Raw genomic sequence first — 25,674 nt, 5'->3', positions numbered from 1 at the left:
TATATTCTTCACCCCACTGCAAAAGTGTTCTGCTCAATGTTTAAGTGTTACTGATCGGAAGGTTGGGGGATCATGCCCTGGAATTGCCAAGCTGCCAATCATGGACCATTAAGCAAAGCCCTTAACCCCTCTGCATTCTAGAGGTGCTGCAACATGTTGGACCCTACGCTCTGACCCCAGCTTCCAGTGATATGCGAAGAAATAATCACTGTGCTGTAATGACACGTAAAAAGCCATCCTTAAATTGCCTGATCAGTACATTTTGTAATCCAATACCATTTGCCAAAATGTCCAAGTTGCTCAACAGTTTCTATCACCTTATAAAACAACAAGACTTGCGATGAGGCTCCTGCGATGAGTTTCTTTTACCTCAGGCGATGAGACAGGATGAGAGGCGGATACGGCTGAAAACATTGCAGCGCCTTGCAAAAGTAATCAACCCCTTATAAAAGTAATCAGACTCATCTGGAGTACAAATGCTACTATTTGACCCTGATTGTTTCGGCTGGTGTTTTGTACTGCAATCCAACATGCTCTGAAAGCCATTCAGTTCATTATTTGTCAGCAAATAAAAATTCAAAACTAAAAAATTCTTTGGGATTCACATCTGGACTTTGACTTGGCCACTCTGGAAACTTTTTGTTTGAAATTCTATTGTATTGCTTTGGCCTTGTTTTCAAGTCTGCTGCCCTGCTCAAGGCGATGTTTCTTGTTTTTCTTTTTTTAGCAAACCAAAGTGTAATGCTGGCTTATAGTTTGCTCCGTCTATTCTCCCTTTAAATATGACAGGTTCTGAGGACCAGAACATGTCTCTAGTGCATTGTGCTGCCACCATATTACACTGTAGGTCTAGTGTGAATTGACGTATGGCCTGTGTTAGGTTTCTGTCACACATGTGACTTTGAAGCTTGTCTATGTGCAGTATCTCAATCTTGGACTTGAATCACGCTTCTTGACACACTCTCAAATTTTTCCCGCACCCGCATTCACCCATCAAATCTTGCGCCTCGCGGCACGTTTGCTGCGCGCCCCACGGTACTTGGGGCCCCGAAGTGCGGGTCTCTACTTGACATGTCAAATCTCTTAGATACGTTTCATTTTATACCCTATTCCCCACTCTGTTAGCGTATCTATTACGTCTCTTGGATCTTTTTGGTCTTCTATTTACATTTTTCAATGATGTTTCATTGTAGATCTAGAATTTGGGAGGTGGTTACCGGTATATGTTAAGTCTTTTGCCTGTATGATCAAGATCATGGGTGGTTGAACACTTAATCAGGTGGCATTTTCTGTGTTTGTGATTTTCTTTAAATTAGCTTCACATATAATCCTCTGTAAAAGCACATGATTGTACAGTTAAAAAAAAATCTGACTAAGAATTAACTAAGATCAATTTCAGGTTGTTAAGTACTATTGGCAGATGCCACTATCTAGAGCGACTTACATTTATCTTGTTCATACATCAAATCGTCAAGGGTTATGCTCAGCTTGGTGTGGGTGGGATTTGAACTCACGGCCTTCGAATCCAAAATGCATTGGTAAATGCATTATACTTACAAAATACTATCCATTTGTTGTTCTTGATCGTTAAATAATCTCCAAGTTATGCACTGATTATTAAACAGTAGTCCGAATCACTTGGATGGATTACAGCCCCAAATATGGTCGGATCTTGGCAGAAAAGTTCAGGTATTACACAAAGAAAGCAGTCACTAGGGGCAGCATTATCAAAAATTTCACCAATTATGGGCAGTGTGTAGATCACGGTTGGATGGTGAGGTGGTGATTTGAGGTGCAATGATGTGTATAATCCCTCTTATTACCAGGGATGATACACATTAAATTTGTCATTTCTGATGTGAGTCATGCCTTTTTCGATTTCTTTTAAATAACCAAGATGATGCTTGTTAATTCTACAATACAACCTGCCATCATTGTATCCCTGAACTACTCATTGGGTCAACCTGCTGACTATGTGTTAGAATTTAATGCGGTCCCAAGACTAGTGATTGACTGAATAAAAACTGTCAGCCAGATAATCAGTCATCAGGCACTGAAGCATTGAGAGACATGAGCAAGTAAATTGCAAAGGAGATCAAGGACAAAAAGGCTATGCTCAGGGCTTGTCAAATCCAATGTAGAAGAAATCATAATATATATATATATATATATATATATATATATATATATAGCCAGAAGATTCAGGAGCTTCATTGATCTTTGGGTAGTGATTAGATATGGACGCACCTGCTTGTTTTATATGAACATGGATCAATCTAAGGAGCGGTATATTTTGTATACCAACCCCCCCCACACCCCCACCACCAAAAAAAACCCTACCCTCCTTATCCATCTCCCCAAGTCTGTTTATTCCTCCTACTCTCTTCCTCCTGAGTGCGTGAATGAAATTACGCAGATGTAAAAGTCCACTCAGCTGGATTAATGGAGCAAGCCGTGCTCCTGTTTCTCGCTTGAAGGCAATGAACAAAGGAGGATCTCCTGCGTGTCTCCACCACCGATTAAAAGCTGCGCACATGTCTTTAGTCATGGAGTGCACATTCGCAAAAAAAAACACTTCTGGAGAAGGTTTTACGCGTGATCGTATTGAACGCTGAATCGCTTCAGTGGAATCTGGACTCTCTCTCCTTTTTCCCTCCCTCTGTCCCCTTTTTCTTCGTTTTTCTCCCTCTCTTGCATTGGGGTTTTTTTTTTTTTTGGTCAGCCAGGCACTGGATGATTTTACCTGGGCATAATGGACTTAAACGCTGTTGGTGCGTAAAAATCTTGGCACTGCCAATCTTGGACGGCTGGAACAAGCTTTTTTTTTTCTCCACTTGGATCCAATTTGGACTTTTTTCCCCCCTGTTTGATTGCATGATAATCAGAGTGATTTCAGCATGCTAAAGCTGCTGTGTGCACAAGTTTTCCTTTGGAGTTTGGCCAAGGCGCAGGTGAGCATATGAATTTCTTTTCTTTTTTCCTTTTCCTTGTTAATTTCCTGTAGCCAACTGGCATAAACGTGCATCTCTCTCTCTCTCTCTCTCTCTCTCTTTTCTTGTTTATTTCCTTATTTATTTGAATAGGAGTGCCCAATATATCTATAGGAACAAATTGTGAGAATGGTAACGCAACATAATATTAATCATATTCGTTTTATATTAGTATGTCATTAATTATCAAATATTATTGCATTGTTTTTATTTACACACAATTTAGTTCATTTCAATGATTTTTTATTTTTGGAGTTTTAACACTCAGACAAGCAGGATGCAATACGTCGTCTAATACAATACTAATAACTGAAATTATTCATGAAAACATTTAGAATATTAATAATAATACATAAATGAGTTTGTTTTGAAAAAATAATTTCATGTGAGAAATGCATTGGGTTTATTTGGGCACAATGGAGGATGCATAATTAATACATTGACATCAACCTATTATTTTATATTTAAAAATGTAAATATTTTTTTAAAAACAACGAATTCTATGAATTTTCTGTTTGTGTGTGTGTGTGTGTGTGTGGGGCTTCAAGTCATTCTTCTGGTCATTTCATCTCAAATGTGAAACCTTCAACTCCGCTGTGCAGTCTGACCTTTCCAGCCAGGCTTAGCATGATAAATATTAAGGTTTGTCTCTCTGCGCAAGAACCATTGCATATCCGAGGCACGGATAAACGTTCAGTGTCACTGCTCGAGTCCAGTGATGCTGCACTTTCAGCTTTCAGAGCGACTGCCTGATTTATTCTGATGCAGCTGCTGAACGATCGGTTGTCTTTGTGACTGCTGTGTGATCATCACGCCATGTCCACAAAAAGCTATGCCAGTGTCGTCCCCCCCACTGATACAACTTGAAGTGATTTCCTGACACTGGTGGTGTTGTTGAGCAGTTGAGAATAAAAAAGTAGGAACCAACTTAAGAGAAAACAACTCAATTGTGCAAAATTCAGTCAGTTCAGGGGGCGGTGGTGTGGGAGGGAGGAGGCTCACTCGTCCGATGCTCTTAATTCCAATCAGCTATTAATCTTATTAAAGCTTTCCCGCCTATGCCCCCTATATAGGAACCATACATTTTGAAAACCTTTTTACCTTGTAGTCAAGTTTGGAGGTGAAAACTGTCTGTAAATGACAGGGATCTTGTGAAGGATCCTTGGTATTAGCCACTGAACTATTAAACAAACCGGAATCTGAATTGCTGAAACAACTGTGCAAACACAAATTCATAAAAGCAAATGATCAAAATGTCCAAATAGAGGGCATTTGCAAACGGCCCTCATTTGAAAGGGTGCCATTTATTTTGCATGCTATTGACAGGAAGCACTCATTTCCGGAAAAAAAATCGTCTGCATTAGGGTTTGCGGATTTTTCCCACAAGGGGTGCCAATACTTTTGAGTAGGGTACCTAACGTAGGGTACGACTCGTGTTCTGTCTCCGCAGCTGGTGGATCCCGAGGTGGGACTCACTGCACAAGAACAGGTCCTTCTCCTATACGACATCAAACTGCAGTGTCTCCAGAACATTTCCGAGCATGATCCTGAAGGTAGACATCTTTTTTCACACATCCAAAACAAATACCACCCCCCCCACACATTTTTTTTTCAATTTTTTAGCATCTGCAGTAATGTTATTTTGATCAGAGGACTAAGAAAGAGAGCCCTGTCACTTGCAGTCGACTGGGAGAAACATGCAATTGATCCTTTTTATGAAAGCCAGTCTCGGAGTGTCGGAAATCTCTGAGAGGAAAGCACTCCATCGGTTCAAAAAAAAAGAAAAGAAAAGAAAAATGCCCATCTCTACTACAATGTCGCTCAATCCAATTTTATAAAGATGACTTTGTGGACACTTGTGGACAAAAGTGGCCTGATTCATATTTGGAATTTTTTTCTTTGTGTTTTTTCTTTAGCTAATAGCCAGGTCTTGTTTTCCCTCAATAACAAAAATCTTCATTTAAAATCTGCACGTTGTGTTCACTTGTGTCATCTTTTACTAATATTTAAATTAGTTTGATGATCTGAAACATTAAATTGTGACAAACAAGGAAAAAAAAAAAAAAAAAAAAACATGAATCGGCCAACACCACTTTCACACCACTGTACAGTTGCGTCATTTGTCCAAAGTGACGTAGAAAAGTGCATTCAGTGTCTAGCAATGAATAAATCTATACCGGTACTTTAGATTACAAACTTAAGATAAATCAGACTACAACTCTTGATTTTTACAACGCAAACTTGGAAAGTGCTAATTTAAGTGTTTCAGGAAGAGGTAGGTCTTTAACCGTCGCTTGAAGATAGTCAGGGACTCCGCTGTATGGACATCTAGGGGAAGTTTATTCCACTACCTCGGTGCCAGAACAGAGAAAAGCCTTGAGGTATAGTTACCTCTTATTCTGAGAGAAGGTGGTACCAGTCGAGCAGTGCTGGAGGATCTCAGACAGCGTGGTGTTGTGCGAGATGTGATGAAGTCTCTGAGGTAAGATGGTGCTGGTCCATTTTTGGCCTTGTAGGCAAGCGTTAGTGTTTTGAATCTTATATGTGCAGCTTCTGGAAGCCAGTGAAGTAAGCGCAGCAAACCAAACCAAGCTGCTTCCATAGCTGCTCGGTTACAACAACAAAAAAGTGTGTTTTGTTGGAATCGCTCATCAACTAAGAGGAAAAGATTAGAGTGACACACCAGTCTGGGTATCTGAAAGAGATATAAAATATCTGCTTTGCTTCAATCGATCTTGTCAATGGGCGATCCATGAACATTTTTAGCGAATAGTTTGAATGACTTGGCGACTAATGGGTTGTTTGGGAGCGTGACTGGTCCGTTTTCTTTTTGGTTCGTTTGAATAGGATGTGATGAAAAGGTTCCTTTTTGGACAGCCAACACGTTCCGTGATAGACATGAGAAGAAGCAATGAGAAGGCCGGGTCTTTTTTTTTTTTAAGAAGATAATCGTTGTGGCTTACTTTCCTTTTGAAGGGTGTCAAACATTCATTGCCAAAGAAGCTGCTGTTCACAGAGGGCTTGTCAACCAAAATTGATTCAAGAATTTGGGTGAACTTCACAAGGAATGGACTGAGGCTGGGGTCAAGGCATCAAGAGCGACCACACACAGACCTCTTGTTAAGCCACTCCTGAACCAAAGACAACGTCAGAGGCGTCTTACCTGGGCTAAAGAGAAGAAGAACTGGACTGTTGCCCAGTGGCCCAAAGTCCTCTTTTTTAGATGAGAGCAAGTTTTGTATTTCATTTGGAAACCAAGGTCCTAGAGTCTGGAGGAAGAGTGGAGAAGTCATAGCCCAAGTTGCTTGAAGTCCAGTGTTAAGTTTCCACAGTTTGTGATGATTTGTTTTGCAAGGTCACTAGCTGGTGTTGGTCAACTGTGTTTTTTGAAAACCAAAGTCACTGCACCCGTTTACCAAGAAATTTGAGAGCACTTCATGCTTCCTTGTGCTGACAAGTTTTATTAAAGATGCTGATTCCATTTTCCAGCAGAATTTGGCACCTGCCCACACTGCCAAAAGCACAAGCTGGTTAAATGACCATGATGTTGGTGTGCTTGACTTGCCAGCAAACTCACCAGACCTGAACCCCATAGAGAACCTATGAGGTATTGTCAAGAGGAAAATTAGAAACCAGAGACCAAAAAAAAAAAGCAAATGAACTGAAGGCCACTGTCAAAGAAACCTGGGCTTTCATACGACCTCAGCAGTACCACAGACTGATCACCTCCATGCCACACTGAATTGAGGCAGTAATTAAAGCAAAAGGAGCCCTGACCAAGTATTGAGTACAAACACAGTAAATGAACAGACTTTTCAGAAGGCCCACAATTCACAAAAAATGTTTTTTATTGGTTTTATGAAGTATTCAAACTTTTGAGTTAGTGATTTGGTGGGTTTTAAACAATGTGAGCACAAAATCATAACAAAAGAACCAAACGACTTTAACTACTTCAGTCTGTGTGCATTGGATTTATTGAATAAACGAGTTTCCCAATTTAATTTGAATTACTGAAATAAATGACCTTTTCCACGATATTCTAATTTATTAAGATGCACCTGTAATTATAATGCAGCCAAGGACAAATGATGATGACTCATTCCTCATTGTTTTGAAACAGAAATTATTCGCTCACCTTCTGAAAAACCTTGTGCGGTCGTCAAGTAACAGTAAACTAATCGTTTCTGCGACCTGTATAGAGCCTATTGCTGTTTTATACAAGAAAGAAACGAAAAGACAAAATGAACAACAGTCAGCTGAGTGATGATTCAAATTCTATCTGTTTCTAATCATTTAGCCTTGGCTGCATTGTCTTTTTTTTTTCTCCATCTTTCGAAATATGGTGTCAGCAGAAATGATGGGATGGGGAAGGTGGGGGTCGGTGGGCCACTGGAAAAAACATTTTAGTTCTGCTCAAGTAAATGAAATGAATCACAATACCAAAGTTCTGGAGTTCCCATTTTCAGAACTCCAAATCAGAGTTTTACAGCAGGAGGATCTTCATCCCAACCCATGTAAAGCAGATCTTCATGGAGCTGGCTTTGGGTCTTCTAGTTCAACTGAAGGGAAATTTCCATGCCACCACATCCAAAAGACATCAATTGTGTGCCTTCAACTGTGTGGTAACTGTCTGGGGGAAGAGTCACACATGGTTTGAAAAGTCCAAAATGTCTGTCCAGATAGTAGACATACTGTATATACATGAATGTGTACAAAGTATGAAATCCAGGTTTGTGATGTGCATATTTGATTTGGCACACGTTTTACGCTGGATGCCCTTTTCATAACGCAACCCACCCCATTTTTCTGTGCTTGGGACCGGCACCAAGAGTGCACTTGCTTGTGCAACCCAAATGGCTGAAGAGCCCATGCAGGCGTTTTTAAGACAAGGTGAGGGATTCACGATTGAGATGGTTTGGACATGTGCAGAGGAGGGACATGGGATATATCGGTAGAAGAACACTGAGGATGAGGCCAAGGAGGAGGTTTATGGATGTGGTGAGCGAAGACTTTGAAAGGTTTGAAAGAGGCAGATGTAGAGGACAGGGTCGTATGGAGAAGGATGATCCGCTGTGGTGACCCCTAACGGGAGCAGCCGAAAGAAGATGAAGTGTACAAAGTATATTATAGAATCTCACATTCAACTCTTGAGCTTTAATGGATTAAGACTATATCAGCTAATTAACTTCAGCTAAAGATAAATGAGATTAATTTCCCAGGCGAAAATGTACATCGAGAAAAAATGAAAACCAGCGTTTTATGCCATCAAATTTAGAGTTCAATCTGTGCGGCTTTCTGTCATATTAAATGCAAAGATCCAATGCTACAGTTCATTTTTCGAATTGGATTGGAGTGGAAGATCTTGAGTGGCCTGCTATGAGCTCTGACCTCAACCCTATTGAACCTAATGAATGCGAACACTAACTGCACCCCAGGCCTCCTCACCTCACCACACCTCACATCAATACCTGACTTTACCAACACTCTAGTCTCCACACATCTCCACACTCCAAAATCTAGTAGAACCTAACCCTAGATCCCAGAAAACTGAGGGTTATTATTACAGCAAATAGAGAATACATGTGGAATTGAATGTCCGAAAAAAAGCACAAATCTTATCGTCTTGCGTCTACAAGTGTATGGAACGTGGAAATACGTCTGTAATGCTGCATGTGATCATATGATGATGCCTTTGTAATTTGTAACATGCTGAAATCTCACGTGAACGGCATGCAAGCAAACACGCGTGACGACAGTGTAATTATGTAATAACGGGAGAAAGGAATAATGTGAAAAATGAGCATGTGGAGGATGAATCAAGTGGAAAATCATAAAGGAAATGGTGAAAGAAACCGATTTCATTGTGAAACATCAAAAAGGGAAAAAAATCATGTGGAAATAAAGAAATGAAAAATGTATCGTTTGATGTGGAAAGAAAATCATATGGAAAATTAAACATAAATCAGACTTGAAAATAAGTGCAATAGCAAACATATTACATATTTAATTTTGTTAGATTTTTTTCCAGACATAAACAAATGAAAATGTGCCAACCCCAAAAAAAAACCATGTGAAATGAAAATAAAAAAATAAAAAAATTAAATCCACCATAAAAAACTATGGAAATGTATAAGTATATTGCATGTAAAAAAGTAAGGACAACATTGTCTTCTATGCTACAGCAGTGTTAAATTTCAACATCTGATTGGTCAGTAGATGTTAATTCAATTTCTATTAAAAAGAAAGAAAATAAATCAATGCATAATATGAAGGTGTTTACTGAACATGTCCAGCACCAAGCTGCCACTGCTGGGCCCTTGTGAAAAAGATCTCAAACCTCAATTGCTCAGCTGTAAAACGTATATTTACGCCATTTATCCGGAGCGACTTACAATTATCTCGATGTCAAAGGATGTCGATGCAGAATTGCACAGTAATAATGCATTTCTAAATCCATAAAACGTTCCAGTTCTCCGCTTGTCATTCTACAAAGAAACCAGAAAGACAATGTGGTGCTAATACACTTTGTAAAGCACTGTGTCTGTTACGAAGTGTTTCCAAACAGGAATGCTGTGATAAATGTTATGTGAGGCAAATGTCCCTTAAAAAAAAAGGCCTCCTTACATCAACCATTATGAGCTTTATTTTTCTACACAAGCCAATTCTCAAATCCATTAAATATAACTCCTAGGTTATGTTCAGCATCTGCCTGACACAGTCCCCTTTGTACTACTTGTTACTATAGAAACAATAACATATTAGAACAAACTTCAAATAATGCATGCTTTCTGTACAATCAGATTCACTTCTTCCAGACGAGTGGGCAACAATCGCTCATATTTAATAATGATTATTAAAAAAAAGTGAAGGAGGTACTTTTAGAAAAGCCATCTTGTACTATAGAATCTCACTGCTTCACCTCTAGCATTACTTTTAATTAAATTCACCTAATGTCATCTCTCAACTGAGCAATCTTAGGAATCTTCAATCAAGAACATCTTTGGTTGTGGTATTTTTTCCTTCATTTCAACTTGGAGACTAGGAGTTCCATCAAGAAATGGGTTGGAGTAGAAAATCTGGAGTGGCCTGCTCTAGAGCTCCTATTGAACATGTTGAATTGAAATGCTGACCGCACCCCAGGCCTCCTCGCCTCACCTACATCAATACCCGACTTGACCAACAGTCTCGTATCCGAGGGAGCACAAAATCTTCGCAAGCGCAATCTAAAATCTAGTGGAACATCTTCCCAGAAGAGTGGAGGTTATTAAAACAGGGACTAAAGGTGAACTGGAATGTTTCAAACTGTTTTGCTCGGGTATCCTCAAACTTTTATCCAGATAGTGTGAATTCTATTGATTCCTAGACAGGGAAATTGACGAGGTTACCGAGGCAGGACTACATTAGGTTCACACTTCCAGAGACGTTCACACTTGTCATATACTATAGGCTAATATATAATGAATTTAGATTTTGTTAATGCGAGTACAGTTGAATGGTTTTAAAGTTGAAGTGTGTTTATAGAGACCTGTGCTGATTAAGGGCGTTAGTACAGTCTGATGTTGGTGAGGTGAGGAGGTCTGGGGTGCAGTCAGTGTTTCAATCCATCATGTTCAATAGTGTTTCAATCCATCATGTTCAATAGGGTTGAGATCAAAACTCTAATACTGTAGCAGGCCACTTAAGATCTTCCAGTCTAACCTATGGACACCATATCTTCATGACGCTCATATTGCTCACAGGGGCATCATCATTCTGAAACAGGTTCGAGTCTCCAAGTTCAAGTGAAGGGAATTTTTTTCATGCTACCGCACCCAAAGGCATCCTATACAATTGTGTACCTCCAAGTTTGTGGTAGCAGTTTTGGCGAAAAAGCACATATGGCTAAAAATGTCAACATTTGGTGTAGATACTTTGGTGTAGTCCATGTACGTGTTGTGTTATGACTGTGCATGCATTGTGCATGTTCAGATGACGTGTGCCCCCCTGGATGGGACGGACTCATCTGCTGGCCTCAGGGTTCTTCAGGGACTCTCACCAAAGTGCCATGTCCTGGGTACATCTACGATTTCAATCACAACGGTACGACCATTTTTGCTTTCCACTTAATAAATTGGGTTTCGGTTTTTGGTCCTCTGTCCAATGTCCGTGTGTTTTCTTGCAGGCTATGCCTACCGTAAGTGTGATGGGAATGGAACCTGGTTCGCACTGGAGAACAGAACCTGGGTAAACTACTCGGAATGCATGTGGTTTCTGACACCGGGAAAGGAACGAGGCAAGGTAACAGGGCTCAATCATGTGACACAAGTCAAGTGTATTCGAAAATATAGACATGGAAAGATTTGTTGGTCGGCCTCCACAGACTAAAAAAAAAAAAAAAAACACCCACAATTTTCTTTAAAATAACTTCAATGTAATTGGTGGTCATTGTCAATAATCCATATATAAGACTTTGCTTTTGATCTAAATAATTAATATAAATAATAAAACAAATGAAAAGAAAAATGATGGGACCGGCCACTGAACCACCACTGTCCTGACCATAAGGTTAAGGCTCTGGGTTACTGCTCAGCAGGTCAAGGGTTCAAGCTCCAGTACTGCCAAGCTGCCACTGGTGGGCCCTCGAACATGGTGCTTAACCCTGCCACAGAGGCACCGTACCATGGCTGACCCTGCGCTCTGACCTCGGCTTCCTAACATCGCTAGGATATGCGAAGAAAGCAAAAAGCAGAGTGAAATTCTCTCTTTTCTTCTAATAGTTTGTTGCACAACCTTCAGAGGTGACCACTGCACACAAGTGATTTCTGCAGCTCTCAATTCGACGGAAGGATTAGGTAGTCGGACCCAGCCTGGTCTAGCAGGCTCAGGTTTAAAGGGTGCCTTCTCCAGACTGCATGGTTCAAGTCTGTCCGTAGACGTTTGATAGGCTTTTTTTTAAGCTATTTCAGAATAGTCCAGAGTATTGTTCACTCCAGAATGGCTTGGTTCAGCAAAGCGTTCAAGCTGGATGGTTTTGTGCCTGTGAGCATATGGGAGGTGCCAAAAAAAGCTTGTCAAATCAATCCAAAAGACATTCTGTTAGAAACATTGTTCCTTGCCATTGTGCATTTTAGCTAATCTTAAAGAGCACAATGATCCGATTATTAAAATTTCTTCTCTAGGGGCACCAACAAATTTGTCCGTTCTGTGATCTTATGAATGTGAATTGAAACGTGACAGGTGTGAACAGTAAACACAAAGTGAATTCCAACACTGTTAAAAGTTGTTTAACTGTTACTACTATTTACCCCTCTGTTTTTGTTCTATCTGAATTCCCCCAGAAGGACTTTTTTGAGAGACTGCACATCATGTACACTGTGGGCTACGCTGTGTCCTTCAGCTCTTTGCTGGTAGCCATTTTTATCATCGGCTACTTCAGGTACTACTAATTTCAGACGCCTGTGGGGGTGTTTTTCCTGTATTTGCCCATTAACATTAAGCCTTTTTATTCATAACACAGGTTCCAACATAACAGCACCCATTTCTGCCATTGTTTGTTATTCCATATCTTGTACATAAAAAAATTGCTATGGAAGGGGTCGGGCTTTGTATTTTTGCAGGACGATCAGAAAAGTAAGCTTGCAAAAATGCAAATACCCATGGGATTTCATTTTCCTAAATGTACCTCACGAGGCACTTGTTCATTTACAAGACCAAAGTACCTTAATGAATTATGGCTCAAGTTCCTATGACCTTTTTTTGCTATAAGACTCTTTGCTTAATCAACTCAGTTTATGTGAAAAGACTCAACACACCGATCTATTCATAGAATGGTAAGTCAAATACTGATTGATATCTATAATAAAAAACATGAGCACAAAAGATTCTTTTAAAACGACTTAAATTAAAAAAGTGCACGATTAAGGCCACTGGTGTTACGGCGAGTTCGAGTCAGGAGATTCTTCCATCATTTATTCCTCTCAAAACGTTCTGCTTGCTGTTGAACTTACGCTGAACTGTGTGTCGGTGACTAAGCGGCAATCAAAAGTTTAAAACAGAGCACGTGCTCGACCCTGATTGGTGGCTCGCTGCGTGTTTGACTAGCCAAGTTGTTTGATTTCGGAAAATGGAGTCGAGTAAAAAGTACATTTTAGCTAAAGTATACATGTAAAAGCTACTAAAGTACAGGAACTAAGTGCATATACTTTGTTACTGTCCACCACTGAATACATACGATGTTCAGTTTTAACATTAGAGCTGCTGACAGGTGAAGTGAATAATATTGATCGTTCAGTACAATGGCACCTGTCCAACAGTGGGATATATTAGGCAGCAAATAAGCAATCAGTTATCGATACTGTTGTATTGGAAGCAGAAAGAAAATATTAGAGAAAGTATCCTAAGCAATCTGACAAGCGCCAAATTGTAATTAGGTCAATGGATCTCCAAAACAGCAGGTCTTATTAGGTGTTCCTCTATATGCAGTGGTAAGCATTTACCAGAAGTGGTCCAAGGAAGGACAACTTGTGTAAACGTGACAGGCCCGTGGACGGTCAAGTCTCATTAAAGCGTGTTGACCTATTAGCTGATGTAGCAGAAATTGCTAAAAAAGCTAATAGGGTTGCACAACTAAAGAATGGTTTGACAGCTCCTACAATGAGCAAGAGGGCCTCGGAAATGGACCATGAGACTGTAGAAGAAAGTGGTCTAGCCTGGTGAAGGACATTCTCTTTCACATGATGTGGATGGCCGGGTGCCTGCAAATCATTCACTGTGGGAAAAGATGGTACCAGGATTCACTATGGGAAGAAGACAAGCTGGCCAGTGTACTGCTGGGAAAACCTTGCCATTTTTGTGGATGTTGAATTTACATGTACCGCATACCTAAACATTGCTGCAGACTAAGTCAACAGTATTCCCCAATGGTAGTGGCTTCTTTCAGCAGTATAATGCAACCGTGTCATTGTTCGGGAGTGGTTTGTGTAACATGACAGAGTTCTAGGTGTTTTTGATTCCGAATGAACATCTGTGGGATGTTCTAGACAAACAAGTAATATCCAATGAGCCCCATCTTGCCACTTTCAAGACTTAAGGGATGTTCTGCTAACATCTTAGTGCCAGATTTTAGCTGTCAAACCGCCAGGCTATAGCAATTGAAACCAAATAATGTGCAGACTTTTAGCTTTAATTTGCTTCCAGCTTTAAAAAACAGCTTCTGAAAACGGGTTCCAATTTATGCAGTAATTGGCCAAGATGTGTTTAACATGGCATTCGAAAGGGGCAAGCCTAGCTATGTATTTATTTATTTATGATTCTTTATAATCTTTTTTTTTTTTTTTTTTTGCACATGACTATCCTGAAAACCTAGGCTAACAAATACGATTATTGATTGCCTCGGCTACCTACCGTGGTTTAGCAATATGATATTGATCGCATCCCGGGATTTTATTGTCCTTGTTGTGGACAATTGTTTAGAAATTGGCACATACAAATAAGCGCTAAATTCTGCCCAACAGAAAACCGGTGTCTGTTACATCTCTGCATCAGGAGTTTTATAATACCGTGGTACTTAATTGGGACTTGTTGTCCTCTAGCAAAAAGTCACTGCTAATCAGTAAAAATCAATACAACATAATGATTTCTTTCCTGACGGCAGTGGTCTCTTGCAGCTTGGTCTCGTCCCCATTAATATACAGTACAAAGGGTACTCCATAGATCTCACTGAATAATTGATAAGGATGGAAATTATGTAAATCGTATGCTATGCCCTTATACTTGGCAACTGTCAGACGAATTCAATTCGAAGTTAATATGCTAGACAGGCAAAACTCAACATTTTAAGAATATCATATCATTTTGAAGAAAACTGATCGTCTTACTGATACACTCGAGAACCAAGGGACCCAAAAATCCTCACATTTCTTGAAATCTGTTGCCCTTCTACATATCTATCCATCATTTGCATGATCTGAGCGACTTAGAAGAAGATAAGTATTTTGTAGGGCTTTTATTCACAAGTTTTGCCATTCCTTTGAAAGCAAGTCCTCGCTCCCCTGTGGAAAGCGTTTCTTAAGCGGTACGAGTGAGAGGATCCTCGGATTACCACCTGCAAAAGCATATCGTTTGCTTCTCCTCTGCAGGCGGCTTCACTGCACCCGAAACTACATTCACATGCACCTGTTTGTATCCTTTATGCTGCGTGCTGTCAGCATTTTCGTGAAGGACCTGGTGGTGGATGCCAATGGCGGCATGCAGCAGTATGACGCGGTGCTCATGGACAACAACGCGGTTTCCATTAGCCCTATGGACAAGACTCAGTATGTAAGTACTGGATAGCAGTAATTTTTTTCCCCTTTTTGGCTGCAAAAATGTGTTGCTGTCAAAAAGGAAACATTTGCGACACGTTATGACTGGTGGACGGTAATGTACCTCTAGAGAGTGTTACTTCTTGATGAAACCCGTTTTGCAGCAGTGTGGTACAGTACCAATATAAACTGTCTTCGCAGGTTGGCTGTAAGATCACGGTGCTGTTGTTCATCTACTTCCTTGCCACAAACTACTATTGGATCCTGGTTGAAGGACTTTACTTGCACAGTCTGATTTTCATGGCTTTCTTCTCCGACTCCAAGTACCTCTGGGGCTTTACACTTATAGGATGGGGTGAGTGTGTGTTCTTTGGAAATGTATAGAATAGGAAATTGTATATTAAGTACTTCCACATGTAACTATTTAAGAAACTCAATGAATTGAATGCCAAACCCTGGCTCAAGTATTAGTTTTTGGGTTATTCGTTTGCCATTCTGCCACTAACTTGGTAAGTAAATATAACTTTTTGAAGAACACTCTGGATGCAGTTCATTCAACATAGATGGCCCAATCCGCAAATATTAGTTACGAAATAATATGCTGAATAAAAAATGTCTGCTACAAAGTACAAACAATAATGATACAGACCACATTCAGAACGCTTTCCACAATCCGGGCAAGTCTCAACTTCCGTGAACTGTTCTTACCTCAATAAATAAGTTTAAGTCTTATCACTCAATGGATGAACCACTTAATGAGTTAAATTTGCCATAATTAGCTCCAGGAAGTGAAGACCTTCAGTAAAGATTTCCAGGAAGTAAAGATGTTCAGGACTCCCCAGAGCTCAACTATTAATAAGGAATCATTAAACTATACAAATTACACAATATAAGGATACATACAGTATTACCACATCCAGAATGCTTTCCAATATCTGCTTGAACCCCCATGAGAGGTTTGAAACCTACGAGTTTTCCGTTCAAGACCCTTTTTTCTCTATCATATATTATTGTTAATTTCATTTGAAACATTTCGCTGAAAACTTCAAAACTTTTGCCATATGTACAGTAAGTCCACAGAAGCAGCTCATTACCTCACAGCCAACCAGAACCGAAAGAAAATCTGGCCAATGTTCTGTTCTGTTTTTCCCCTCTTTCCTTTGCTTCCATTCTTCCTTTTCATCTCATCACATTCACATGATACTCTTCAAAAAATATCAGATAAAAAATTATTTCCTGAATTATCCTGGCCTTTATGCATGCACAGTGCCACCCCTCCATCATCCCCCTATCCTATTCTCTCTTCATCCCCTTTCATCTATTCACTGTTATTACTTAAAAAAGCCAGTCTTTTTTATTCTTCTCTTCAATACTGCTAGACAGTGCATGTCATTCAGCCTGTCCAGAACATCTCATTTTGTCCTGTTCCAGCGCTTTCTCTCCCACCTCGCTCTCCGTTTGTGCTCTGATTGGAGATGTCCCCTTAAGATTTCTCATTTATTCCTGGTTTCCGTTTGAGGCACAGTATCACCTCTGAAGCAGAACTGATGGCTTTGAAGTGCAAATGCTCGAGAGATTGCATTCTTTCGATCAGTCTTTAACTCTCTGTCTGAATGCCAATGCACAAGTGCTTGCATAGTTGACGATCCAGCCGCATTCGGTGAATAAATAATGTCGTTGTGGGTTGTAGCCTCAAATTTGTCACGTAATTTGTTCATGCAATGTGTGGAATACATTCTGAGGTCTAGATTCAAAGTATTGAGAGACTCTATGTGGACTTTTGGACAGCATACTGGATACAATACTCTCTGTAGCGTTCAGTGTCGGGCCATGCATTTCACACCCAGGCCTTCAGGGGTGTCCTACCTGAATCAGTCCAACTCTTACTCCCATCGTTATGACACCTCTTCTATAGAAACGATCTAATTTCTTCTCCTCTGTCAGCCATTGTGAAATAAAAAATAAAATAAAATAAAAAAACTGCTAGTAAATCCAAATAAATATATTCTACAGTTTGTTCCAAATGCGGTTTGTGAGCTCTGACTAGTGTGCACTCTGACCATCATGAAAATGCTGGCGTTATTGGACGCCTGCTGGATGGCCCCAGTGTAAGGAACTTGAAATCTGATTGGTTAAAGCAACAGCTTCAAGCAACATGTATTAATGCGACAGGCAACCCATACTGTTTCAGAAGGCCTGAAACAACAGAATGCAGATTTTGACCCTAGTCATGTGGTGCGATGGCTTTAGTCTGATTGGCTAGAAAGCGCAACCAGGAGAAAAGCTATGCAATGAAGAGAACAGACTATTGGGAATAATGGCTAACTAAATCCAACTTGCCAATGAGATTAAAGTGCTTTAAAGACATGCCCGATTTGTGCCAGAATCAGAATCGATTTACCCTATCGACTTGTCCAGATTCATGATTTGTTCAGTTCAGTGGTTTGTTCAGATATATCCACTGATTTGTTTATTTACTTGTTCTACAAGTTACCCCAGTGCGGGCTAGTTTTTGGAAAATGGTCATGAACACGATTCTAAAAAGTTATGCGATTATAAATGGTTAATGTTTTCAATGCCGCAACAACTTTCTATGTACAAACAAACTGACCAGCTACAAAGCTCTTTAAAATGTCTGAGCTAAATGCTAACACCTAGCAAGCTACAGTGACCTAAAAATGGAACGATATTGAAGAAATCCACACTTAAAACAACTGACAAATTTTTGACCAAAAAAAAACCCCAACAACTTTGAGAGACAATTTATAACATTTTGCCTGAACAATTAAAAAGCAACAATTTGAGGAAAGTTTATGCTACATTAAAGGCTGTGTGTGTCTTCATAGTTTGATTTTTAAAGTTGCTCCACTTTTCCTAAATGACCATTCGCTCGTCAATAGAGTCACTAATGCCGAATGTAGCTTTAATGGCTAATTAAAAGGATGAGTGTGGGATCCAGCCTACAATAAGATCTCTCTGGCATGAGCAGACTGTGCGCTTGGGTCCAGTTTGCAGTATTTTCAGGCAGTCAAATTGCCTCAGAATCAAACCAAATCGTCAGAGTTCCATACAAGATTAAAGCCCTGGCTCTCGCAGTTATCATGTCTACTACATTTGGCCTGCCGTTATCTCTGACATCTTCAGTCTGGTTCCTAATCTCCCGTTCTGCTCTTGGCAGGTTTTTAAAAAGTCCATACCAAGGTTTATATTGTTGACAACAGTGTCTCGTTTTTTTTCCCCCGGATGTCCTTGGACACATCCTGAAAGCACTTTTTTTAGAGCTAGGTCACAGCTACTCTATTCGTAAATGGCTAAAAGCTGCCATTAGTACCTTGAGTTTTTGTGTCTTGAGGTATTTCACTGATTGAACGGAGAAAATACTGTCGTTTTCAGCGGTCACCAGTGCCATAGGCGAATCAGTTTTCATCTCCGGGCCTCAAAGCTCTAAATCAGTGGCTGAATAGTGACAGCTTGAAAATTGCGCCTGTCTTTTTTTAAACCGAAATCCTAACTAATAATATCGTCGTCATAAATTCAGCATTTTCTGTTCTGATAGTTGTTGGCTGGACAATCTACAGATTTTTTTAGCATCAGTATCTAGAATATTCTAAAGAGAAATAAGGAATAGTGCTGGAAATTTGGCAAAAAGATTAATATCTTGAATCAAAATGACTGATCTTTTTTTCCCCCAAAAGAGACCAAAAAGTGTCTTCGCTGACCATTTTAGTCAAGCTTCTGCTGCCTCTTTTATACAAAGTAGTAATAACTATATACTGTACTTGTCTACTGTTACAGTATTGTACAAAAGTCTTAGCCACCACCTGCATCGTTGTTGAGTGGTCTTGCTAATACAAAAAGTATGGATTTAAGTCTGTCGAATTCTGTGATCTTTGGCTTTTTTTTTGAATGGAATGATGTGAATGAAAGCTGGTTTTATTAGCAAGCTTCCGCTGAATTGAACACATACAATATGTGGATGTAATGCTCGAGCATGTCTTTCATAAACCTGGCTTAATAGGCATTTATCAGAGCAGTCTTTTTGACTTGAAAGAGCAGGACAAATACAGGTGCTAGAAATTACATTAATTATAATCCATTTCATTTACATTTACGAAAGACAGGTTCCTGCATTTGCTCAAATGTAAGTGGAGGTCACTAAATACAGTACTTGCCATTTTCAGCTATAGAAGCCATTTATTCTGTTTTTTTATTCTTTTTTTTTTCTGTTAATACGAGAGTAAATTTCCCGTATTTACTGGTTGTATTCTACTTAACATCCTGAAAAATAGTTATGTACGGTCATTAAACCACTGCTGAAACAAAAATTCTAAGCTTTTTGTAAAGTACTGTATGCTGACACATTGAAACTACATTGTAACCCTCCATATTCATGAACTCGAAAACCTCCCACCTGACCTTGACGTAAACGTAGGCGCTGAGGCATTAAATCAGAGATAGGATCCATATGCAATGTGATATTAAATCGCAATTCAGTGTCAAAGTGATTAAGAAGGCCAAATTGGCAAATAAAGAAAAGAGGATCGCCGAATGCTCAAAAAACAGAATAATCGCAGTACACAACTGGAGTGAACGTTGCTGAAACGCATGCTTGGGCTTACATGGTAAAGAAATCAGGAAGTAGGCATGAAATGATCTTGCAGGCGGATCAGAGTGTTGAAAAGGGCTCCATAATGTAGCTGTCGATCATTGCACATTTAATGTGACCCTGTTGGTCCTTTATCACATTGTGTATACATGTTGTGTGTGTTATTGATGTGTAAATAATGATGCTTTGCATTGGTGTGTGTGTGGGTTTGTACAGGCGTCCCTGCCCTCTTTGTGTCGGCGTGGGCTGTTGTCAGGGCCATTTTGGCAGATGCACGGTGAGTATCAATTATCGTTAACACACTGACCGAAGCATATGCACATGAACACAATGGTATACAGAGACACACAAAAGCGCACAGGTTCACACAAGTCCAATAAATTCCTGGTTTGCAGCAAAATGCTCCCTTTATTGTGAATTTCCTTTCATACTTTCTCCTCGTAGCGTTCACTCTATTTTCTTCTCACAGGTGCTGGGAACTGAGTGCCGGCAATATTAAGTGGATTTACCAAGTCCCTATTCTGACAGCAATCGGAGTGAGTAAAGAACGAGTTTAATTGTAAGATGACTTATTGCTGATCAAAAGGTCAGAATGGTTAAGCTAGCTTTGGGCTAATTTCATCAAACATGGTGGCAAAGGGACAAAATTTGGAAATTAGAGACATAATCAGAGACGGGCAATGGGCCAAGAGGTGGTTAACAAAACAGATGTCAGAGAACGGGCTGGAATAGAAAGCGTGAGACAAAAACCGATCGAGATTCACATAGCAAACAATAACACAAAGGCTTGGTAATGACAGACGAGCGCAATCGAGCGTTTTCGACCGTTTAGACCTGTGTAATTGTGGCTAATGAGTAGCTTGAAGATATAGAGGAGTCTGTGGCGGCCATGTTTGAATGCTAAAGTGTTTGAAATGGAGTTATACTGTGAACTGGCTGTATTATTGTAGATCTTCATCAACAAATCTTTATAGGCGAATAGGAGCTCAGTAAAAAACATTTTAATGTCTTCGGACCCCTAACCTTCTGGGGGTTTTTTTTTGTGCAAGGCAACCAGTTCAAAAGAATCATTAACAAATACAGATCATTAATCATCTTTAACAGCTAGCATAACTAGCATAAGATTACCCAGTGGGTTAAAAAATAAAAATCTGATTATTACACATTCTCTTACTGGCAACATAGTGCTTTATGTAATGATTATTAGCAAGATTGGTTTAATATAGCATCTAGCTGAGTGAGCTAGCTTAGGAAGTCTCTTCTAAAGTGGGGGAGGGCAGGTGGGTTGTTTACGCCGGCCAAGAAGGGAAAGCCTTTTCCATATACCTCTTTTGATGTGGCTCATGATATTGGGCCTTGCCAAGATCAAGTGTATTACGTTGTCATGTAATTGATTATGTACAAGGAGAAAACAAAACAAAAAAACAAACTAGCAAAAACGCATGAACGAGGAAAGCTGTCTGACTTTGAGCAAGACAAAAAGGCACAGGAGACAAAGTATAACGTAAGCACTGGGTTATTCATACTGTACTAGTTCTAGACTAATAATCGTTCAAATGCGTTACTGGAATACGTGCGTCCCATGATGCCCAGTGGCTGATGGGAAATGACCCTCTCCGTTTCCCTGTTCACAGGGTTTTATACATGTTCATCATTCTCACGCAACCGAGAGTTCCTTTTCATGTGTTTAATAGATTCGCTCATCAAAAGCTAGTAATGCACCTGACTAACATTGATTCGCATCCCCGTAAGACTACAAAAGAACAGAAGCCGAAAGAGAACTGAAACGAGTGCTAATGAATGAGTAAGCAATGAAAATGCAACCACAAAATTGTCACCCTCGTGAGCTCAATCTCTGTGCACAGCTGTAGGGTTTTCAGACCATTAGAGGATGCCATTATTTTGTCAGAGGGCCAGGAATTTCCTATCTATGTTCCTGTCTATACATGTACCCCATTAACCCAGTGTCTTGTAAAAAAGCCCTGGAGAGATGATGGTTTCGGAAGATTTCATGTGAGCAAAAGCAAACGGTCCAACATGTGAATGGGGTTAAAACGGAGAAAAAAAATAATAATAAAAGTGGTGGACAGTATCACTGTAAATGTAATACTTACTCGACATAAGTAGATTTTCCATGTACATGTATCTGGCCTTTTTACTCAACTACATTTTGCAAAATCAGTCGCTTCTTTTTTCAATTACAAGTGGATAAAAAACTGGTCAAACACGCAGCAAGACAGGGCAGACCGCGCTACCCTTTTCGTTTTGATTGCAGTTTGGTGGTATCTACTTATCACCAACATACAATTCAGCATCAAGAACAACAACAAGCAGAACATTTTTGAGAGGAATAACACAAATAAACATTAAACCGAAATTGCCTTCTTATTTGGATCTAAAGGAAATTGTTCAGCTACAAAGTTTTGGGCTCATGATAGATTTTAATAGAGATCAGTGTTTGACTCGTATCATTCTATTAATAGATTTGTGCTGAGAGATACAGTCTTTTCACATACACTGAGTTGATAGAGTCTTATGACAAAGGTGATAATAGGAAAATTATAGCCATAATAAATCGTATTACGTTGGATACTTAAGTACATTTAAAGTCAAAATACTTTTGTACTTTTACTCAAGTGAACGTTTAAAGGGAGCAGTTTTACTGGAGTCATTTTTCAGTGCATCTCTAACTCATGTATAGTACATGGTTTCTGTACTTCGTCCACCACTGGTGAGATGAGAGGGGGAAAAAATGGGCTCTAGCATGGTTAGAGTAGTCAATGTGCAGCTTGTATAACAGTACAGATTTACTGTTAATAACAACATGCAGCACCATTGTTATGTAGAACTGCATTAATCTTCCTGGGCATGGAATTCACCAGAGCTGCACAGATTGTTGCTGGGTTTCTTTTCCACTAATTCTGTTTGGGGTCGTTATGTTGGAAAACTGCCGTTCAGCACAGTTTATGAAGGGTGGGCATCATGCTGCAGAGTGTCACAGTAGATGTTGGAATCCATGATTCCCCTCAATGAACCACAGCTCCCCGGTACCAGCAGCACTCATGCATCCTCAGACCATGATGCTACCACCACCATGCTTGACTGTAGGCAAGAAACAATTTTCTTGGTACTCCTCACTAGAGGGTCACCACCTGAGCCAAGCAAGTTTATCTTAGTCTCATCAGACCACAGGACATGTTTCCAGTAATTCATGCTCTTGGACAGGTCATCTTCAGCAAACCTTTCGCAGGCTTTCTTGAGAGCCAGCTTCAGAAGAGGCTTCCTTCTGTTCTTTTCCCTGCCACAAATTTGTATGGTCAAGCAGATAAAAACAGGAACACGATAAATAGGACCTATTCCTGTGATTTTTTTTTACCTTAGGAGTGCCCAAGGAATCAAATAATGTCCAATTAATTTAGCACATCAAGAACATTGTTTAAATAAATACAAATAAATAAATCACTTAACCTTTGTTGAAAGCCTTGAAATGGTTGTTTTTGAGTGTTTTATGTGGGAACTAAATTGAGAGACTCGTGTCTCTCTCTCTCTCTCTCTCTCTCTCTCTCATCCTTAATATGTTGCTAATTAACTAATTACCCAAACAGACTAGCTGCCATTTCTCAAAGTAAGCTTTTAATAGAAAGGTTTGCTTTGGTGTCTGCCAAGAGATAAGTGATACATTTGGCGAGGCGTTTATTTTTCACTGAATGCGCCTCGAAATACTGGCCTTCTTGTTGAATTTGTACCCAATTTGGCTGGCTCGAACCAGGCAGCAAACTGAACAAATGCTAATTAAATCAAAACAAGACGAAACTATAAGGAAAATAAAAACTGAAAGAAAAAAAGCTAGCTCGTGGTAAGACCTAGTTCACGGTTACCTAGGTCACGCAAACAAATTTGGAAGATCTATACAGCATCAAGAACAATTCTTTGAAAAGGTACATCTGAAAGGGAGATTCTAAATTCTTGATCATGTAAGAGCTAATTTTGGTTGAACCTGAGTGGGCACAAATGAGCTTTGTTTTGAAACCTCATAAAATCAATAGCTCTGTGGGGGCAAATAAAAGAAGTCAAAAGAATAACGAGAATGGTTTGAGCCAACAGTAACTCAAATACCCAATTCTTACAACCGTCATGAGCAGATAGGAGTTTTAAAATGGATCGAACCTTCTTAAAAATGTGGATGTGGATTATCCCTTACACATTGGCTTCATGGTCAGTGTATTTCCTTGCCCTTCTGGAAAGGTAGAACTTGATTGATTTGAGTTATCCAATGCCTCTGCAACCTAAAACCTTTCTATCAAGTAAACACAAAAGAAAGTGAGCACCCATGCCAGCAATTCCATGTCATGCCTCCAAAAGATGGCACAGTGGTGAAGGCTTTGAGCAGCTGTTCAGAAGATTGTGAAGTTGTTGTTGCGTGGGCACTCGGCACCTTTTTCATTTATTTGAAAAAGAAGACATTTCGCCCCGAGGTTGATTTCAACACAGCAGTCATAAACCGAGATACGTAGTATATACATCGTTCTCCGTGGCACAAGGTCGCCCTCAGACTCCACGAGCATTAAATCTGTCTGATTTGCCAAATTAACTGCCATATCCTTGAGATTTAAGATTTATAAGATTTTTATATTTAAAGACAGACCTACTGTTTTTTTGTTTTTTTGTTTTTATTGGGATTTAATTAAATACTGCTTTCCTCACTCACTCTGACTGGAATTGTCCGTTAATGAAAACAAATCGACTCCAGGAAACGCATAATAAAGTGTGTTATATAACAGCTTAGTGGTTAGGATTTTGTCCTTTGTCTCATGAGTCCCAGCACCACCCCAACCTACAACTGCTGGCCCCCTTTCAGGGCCCTTGACTGATTGAGAGAATCAATTCTCACAATAAAATACCAATCCAAACTTTTTTTTTTTTTTTAAAACAAGCCAGTTTAAGAGTTACTTTTATATAATGGGAACTACACTATAAGGACAAAGGTATTGGGAGACCAGCCATATGTTCTTCTTCCTCAAACTGCTCCACAGGATGTCTTTGAAATTTGCCCTATCCACTTGACCTAGAGGCCCATACCTGCCCCAGCATGACAGTGCACAAAGCCACCTCCATAAAAATAGGCTTCACATGGGTTGTGCTGGAATGAGCACAAATCCCCACAAAACCTATAGGAACATCTTCCCAAAAGAGTGTACTGTAGGTTCAAAGGGAATGAGTACTAAATATGGAATTAAATGTTTAAAAATGCACCTACAATCATTTTATTGTGTCCACAAACAAATGAGTCATATATATATATATATATATATATATATATATATATATATATATATATATATATATATATATATATATATATATATATTTTTTTTTTTATAAGATAAAATCAGGCAAACATATCAGCTATAGTCTTTAAAAATAGTTTTCCATATTGTCATGTACGTTCGGCGCATTGCTGGTCTAAATTAACTACTAAAGAACGTCCGATTTATCTCGATTGGTTTAAAACAATATTGAGATGGTTTGGACATGTGCAGAGGAGGGACATGGGGTATATTGGTAGGAGAACGCTGAGGATGGAGCCACCAGGAAGGAGGAAAAGAGGAAGGCCAAGGAGGAGGTTTATGGATATGGTGAGGGAAGACATGCAGGTGTTTGGATTGAAAGAGGCAGATGTAGAGGACAGGGGGTGTATCGAGACGGATGATCTGCTGTGGCGCCCCCTAATGGGAGATGATGAAACAAAAGGTGGTTTTAAACAATATTGGCTTAATGGATAAAATATCGCCGAGTC

The 25,674-nt window shown here is 39.6% G+C and overlaps 1 protein-coding gene and 1 long non-coding RNA gene across 2 annotated transcripts in view; one reads left to right on the top strand and one right to left on the bottom strand.

The window, feature by feature from the left end:
• The window catches only part of LOC124379595, a 62,368-nt gene that overhangs the window by 14,067 nt on the left and 22,627 nt on the right, over positions 1-25,674 (bottom strand). The window lies entirely within an intron of this gene.
• The window catches only part of pth2rb (parathyroid hormone 2 receptor b), a 38,844-nt gene continuing 15,623 nt past the window's right edge, over positions 2,454-25,674 (top strand). Inside the window, exons 1-9 of the mRNA XM_046839990.1 lie at positions 2,454-2,951; positions 4,441-4,543; positions 10,959-11,069; positions 11,152-11,267; positions 12,308-12,405; positions 15,107-15,287; positions 15,473-15,626; positions 20,094-20,154; positions 20,347-20,413. Of these exons, the coding sequence (XP_046695946.1) occupies positions 2,898-2,951; positions 4,441-4,543; positions 10,959-11,069; positions 11,152-11,267; positions 12,308-12,405; positions 15,107-15,287; positions 15,473-15,626; positions 20,094-20,154; positions 20,347-20,413 (945 nt within the window). The 5' untranslated portion in view covers positions 2,454-2,897. The remainder of the gene's footprint in view (positions 2,952-4,440; positions 4,544-10,958; positions 11,070-11,151; positions 11,268-12,307; positions 12,406-15,106; positions 15,288-15,472; positions 15,627-20,093; positions 20,155-20,346; positions 20,414-25,674) is intronic.

Source organism: Silurus meridionalis, chromosome 26 (genome assembly GCF_014805685.1).
Source record: "Silurus meridionalis isolate SWU-2019-XX chromosome 26, ASM1480568v1, whole genome shotgun sequence".
Taxonomy (NCBI): domain Eukaryota; kingdom Metazoa; phylum Chordata; class Actinopteri; order Siluriformes; family Siluridae; genus Silurus; species Silurus meridionalis.
The sequence above is the reverse complement of the archived record's forward strand: the minus strand, read 5'-3'. Positions and strand labels throughout refer to the sequence as shown.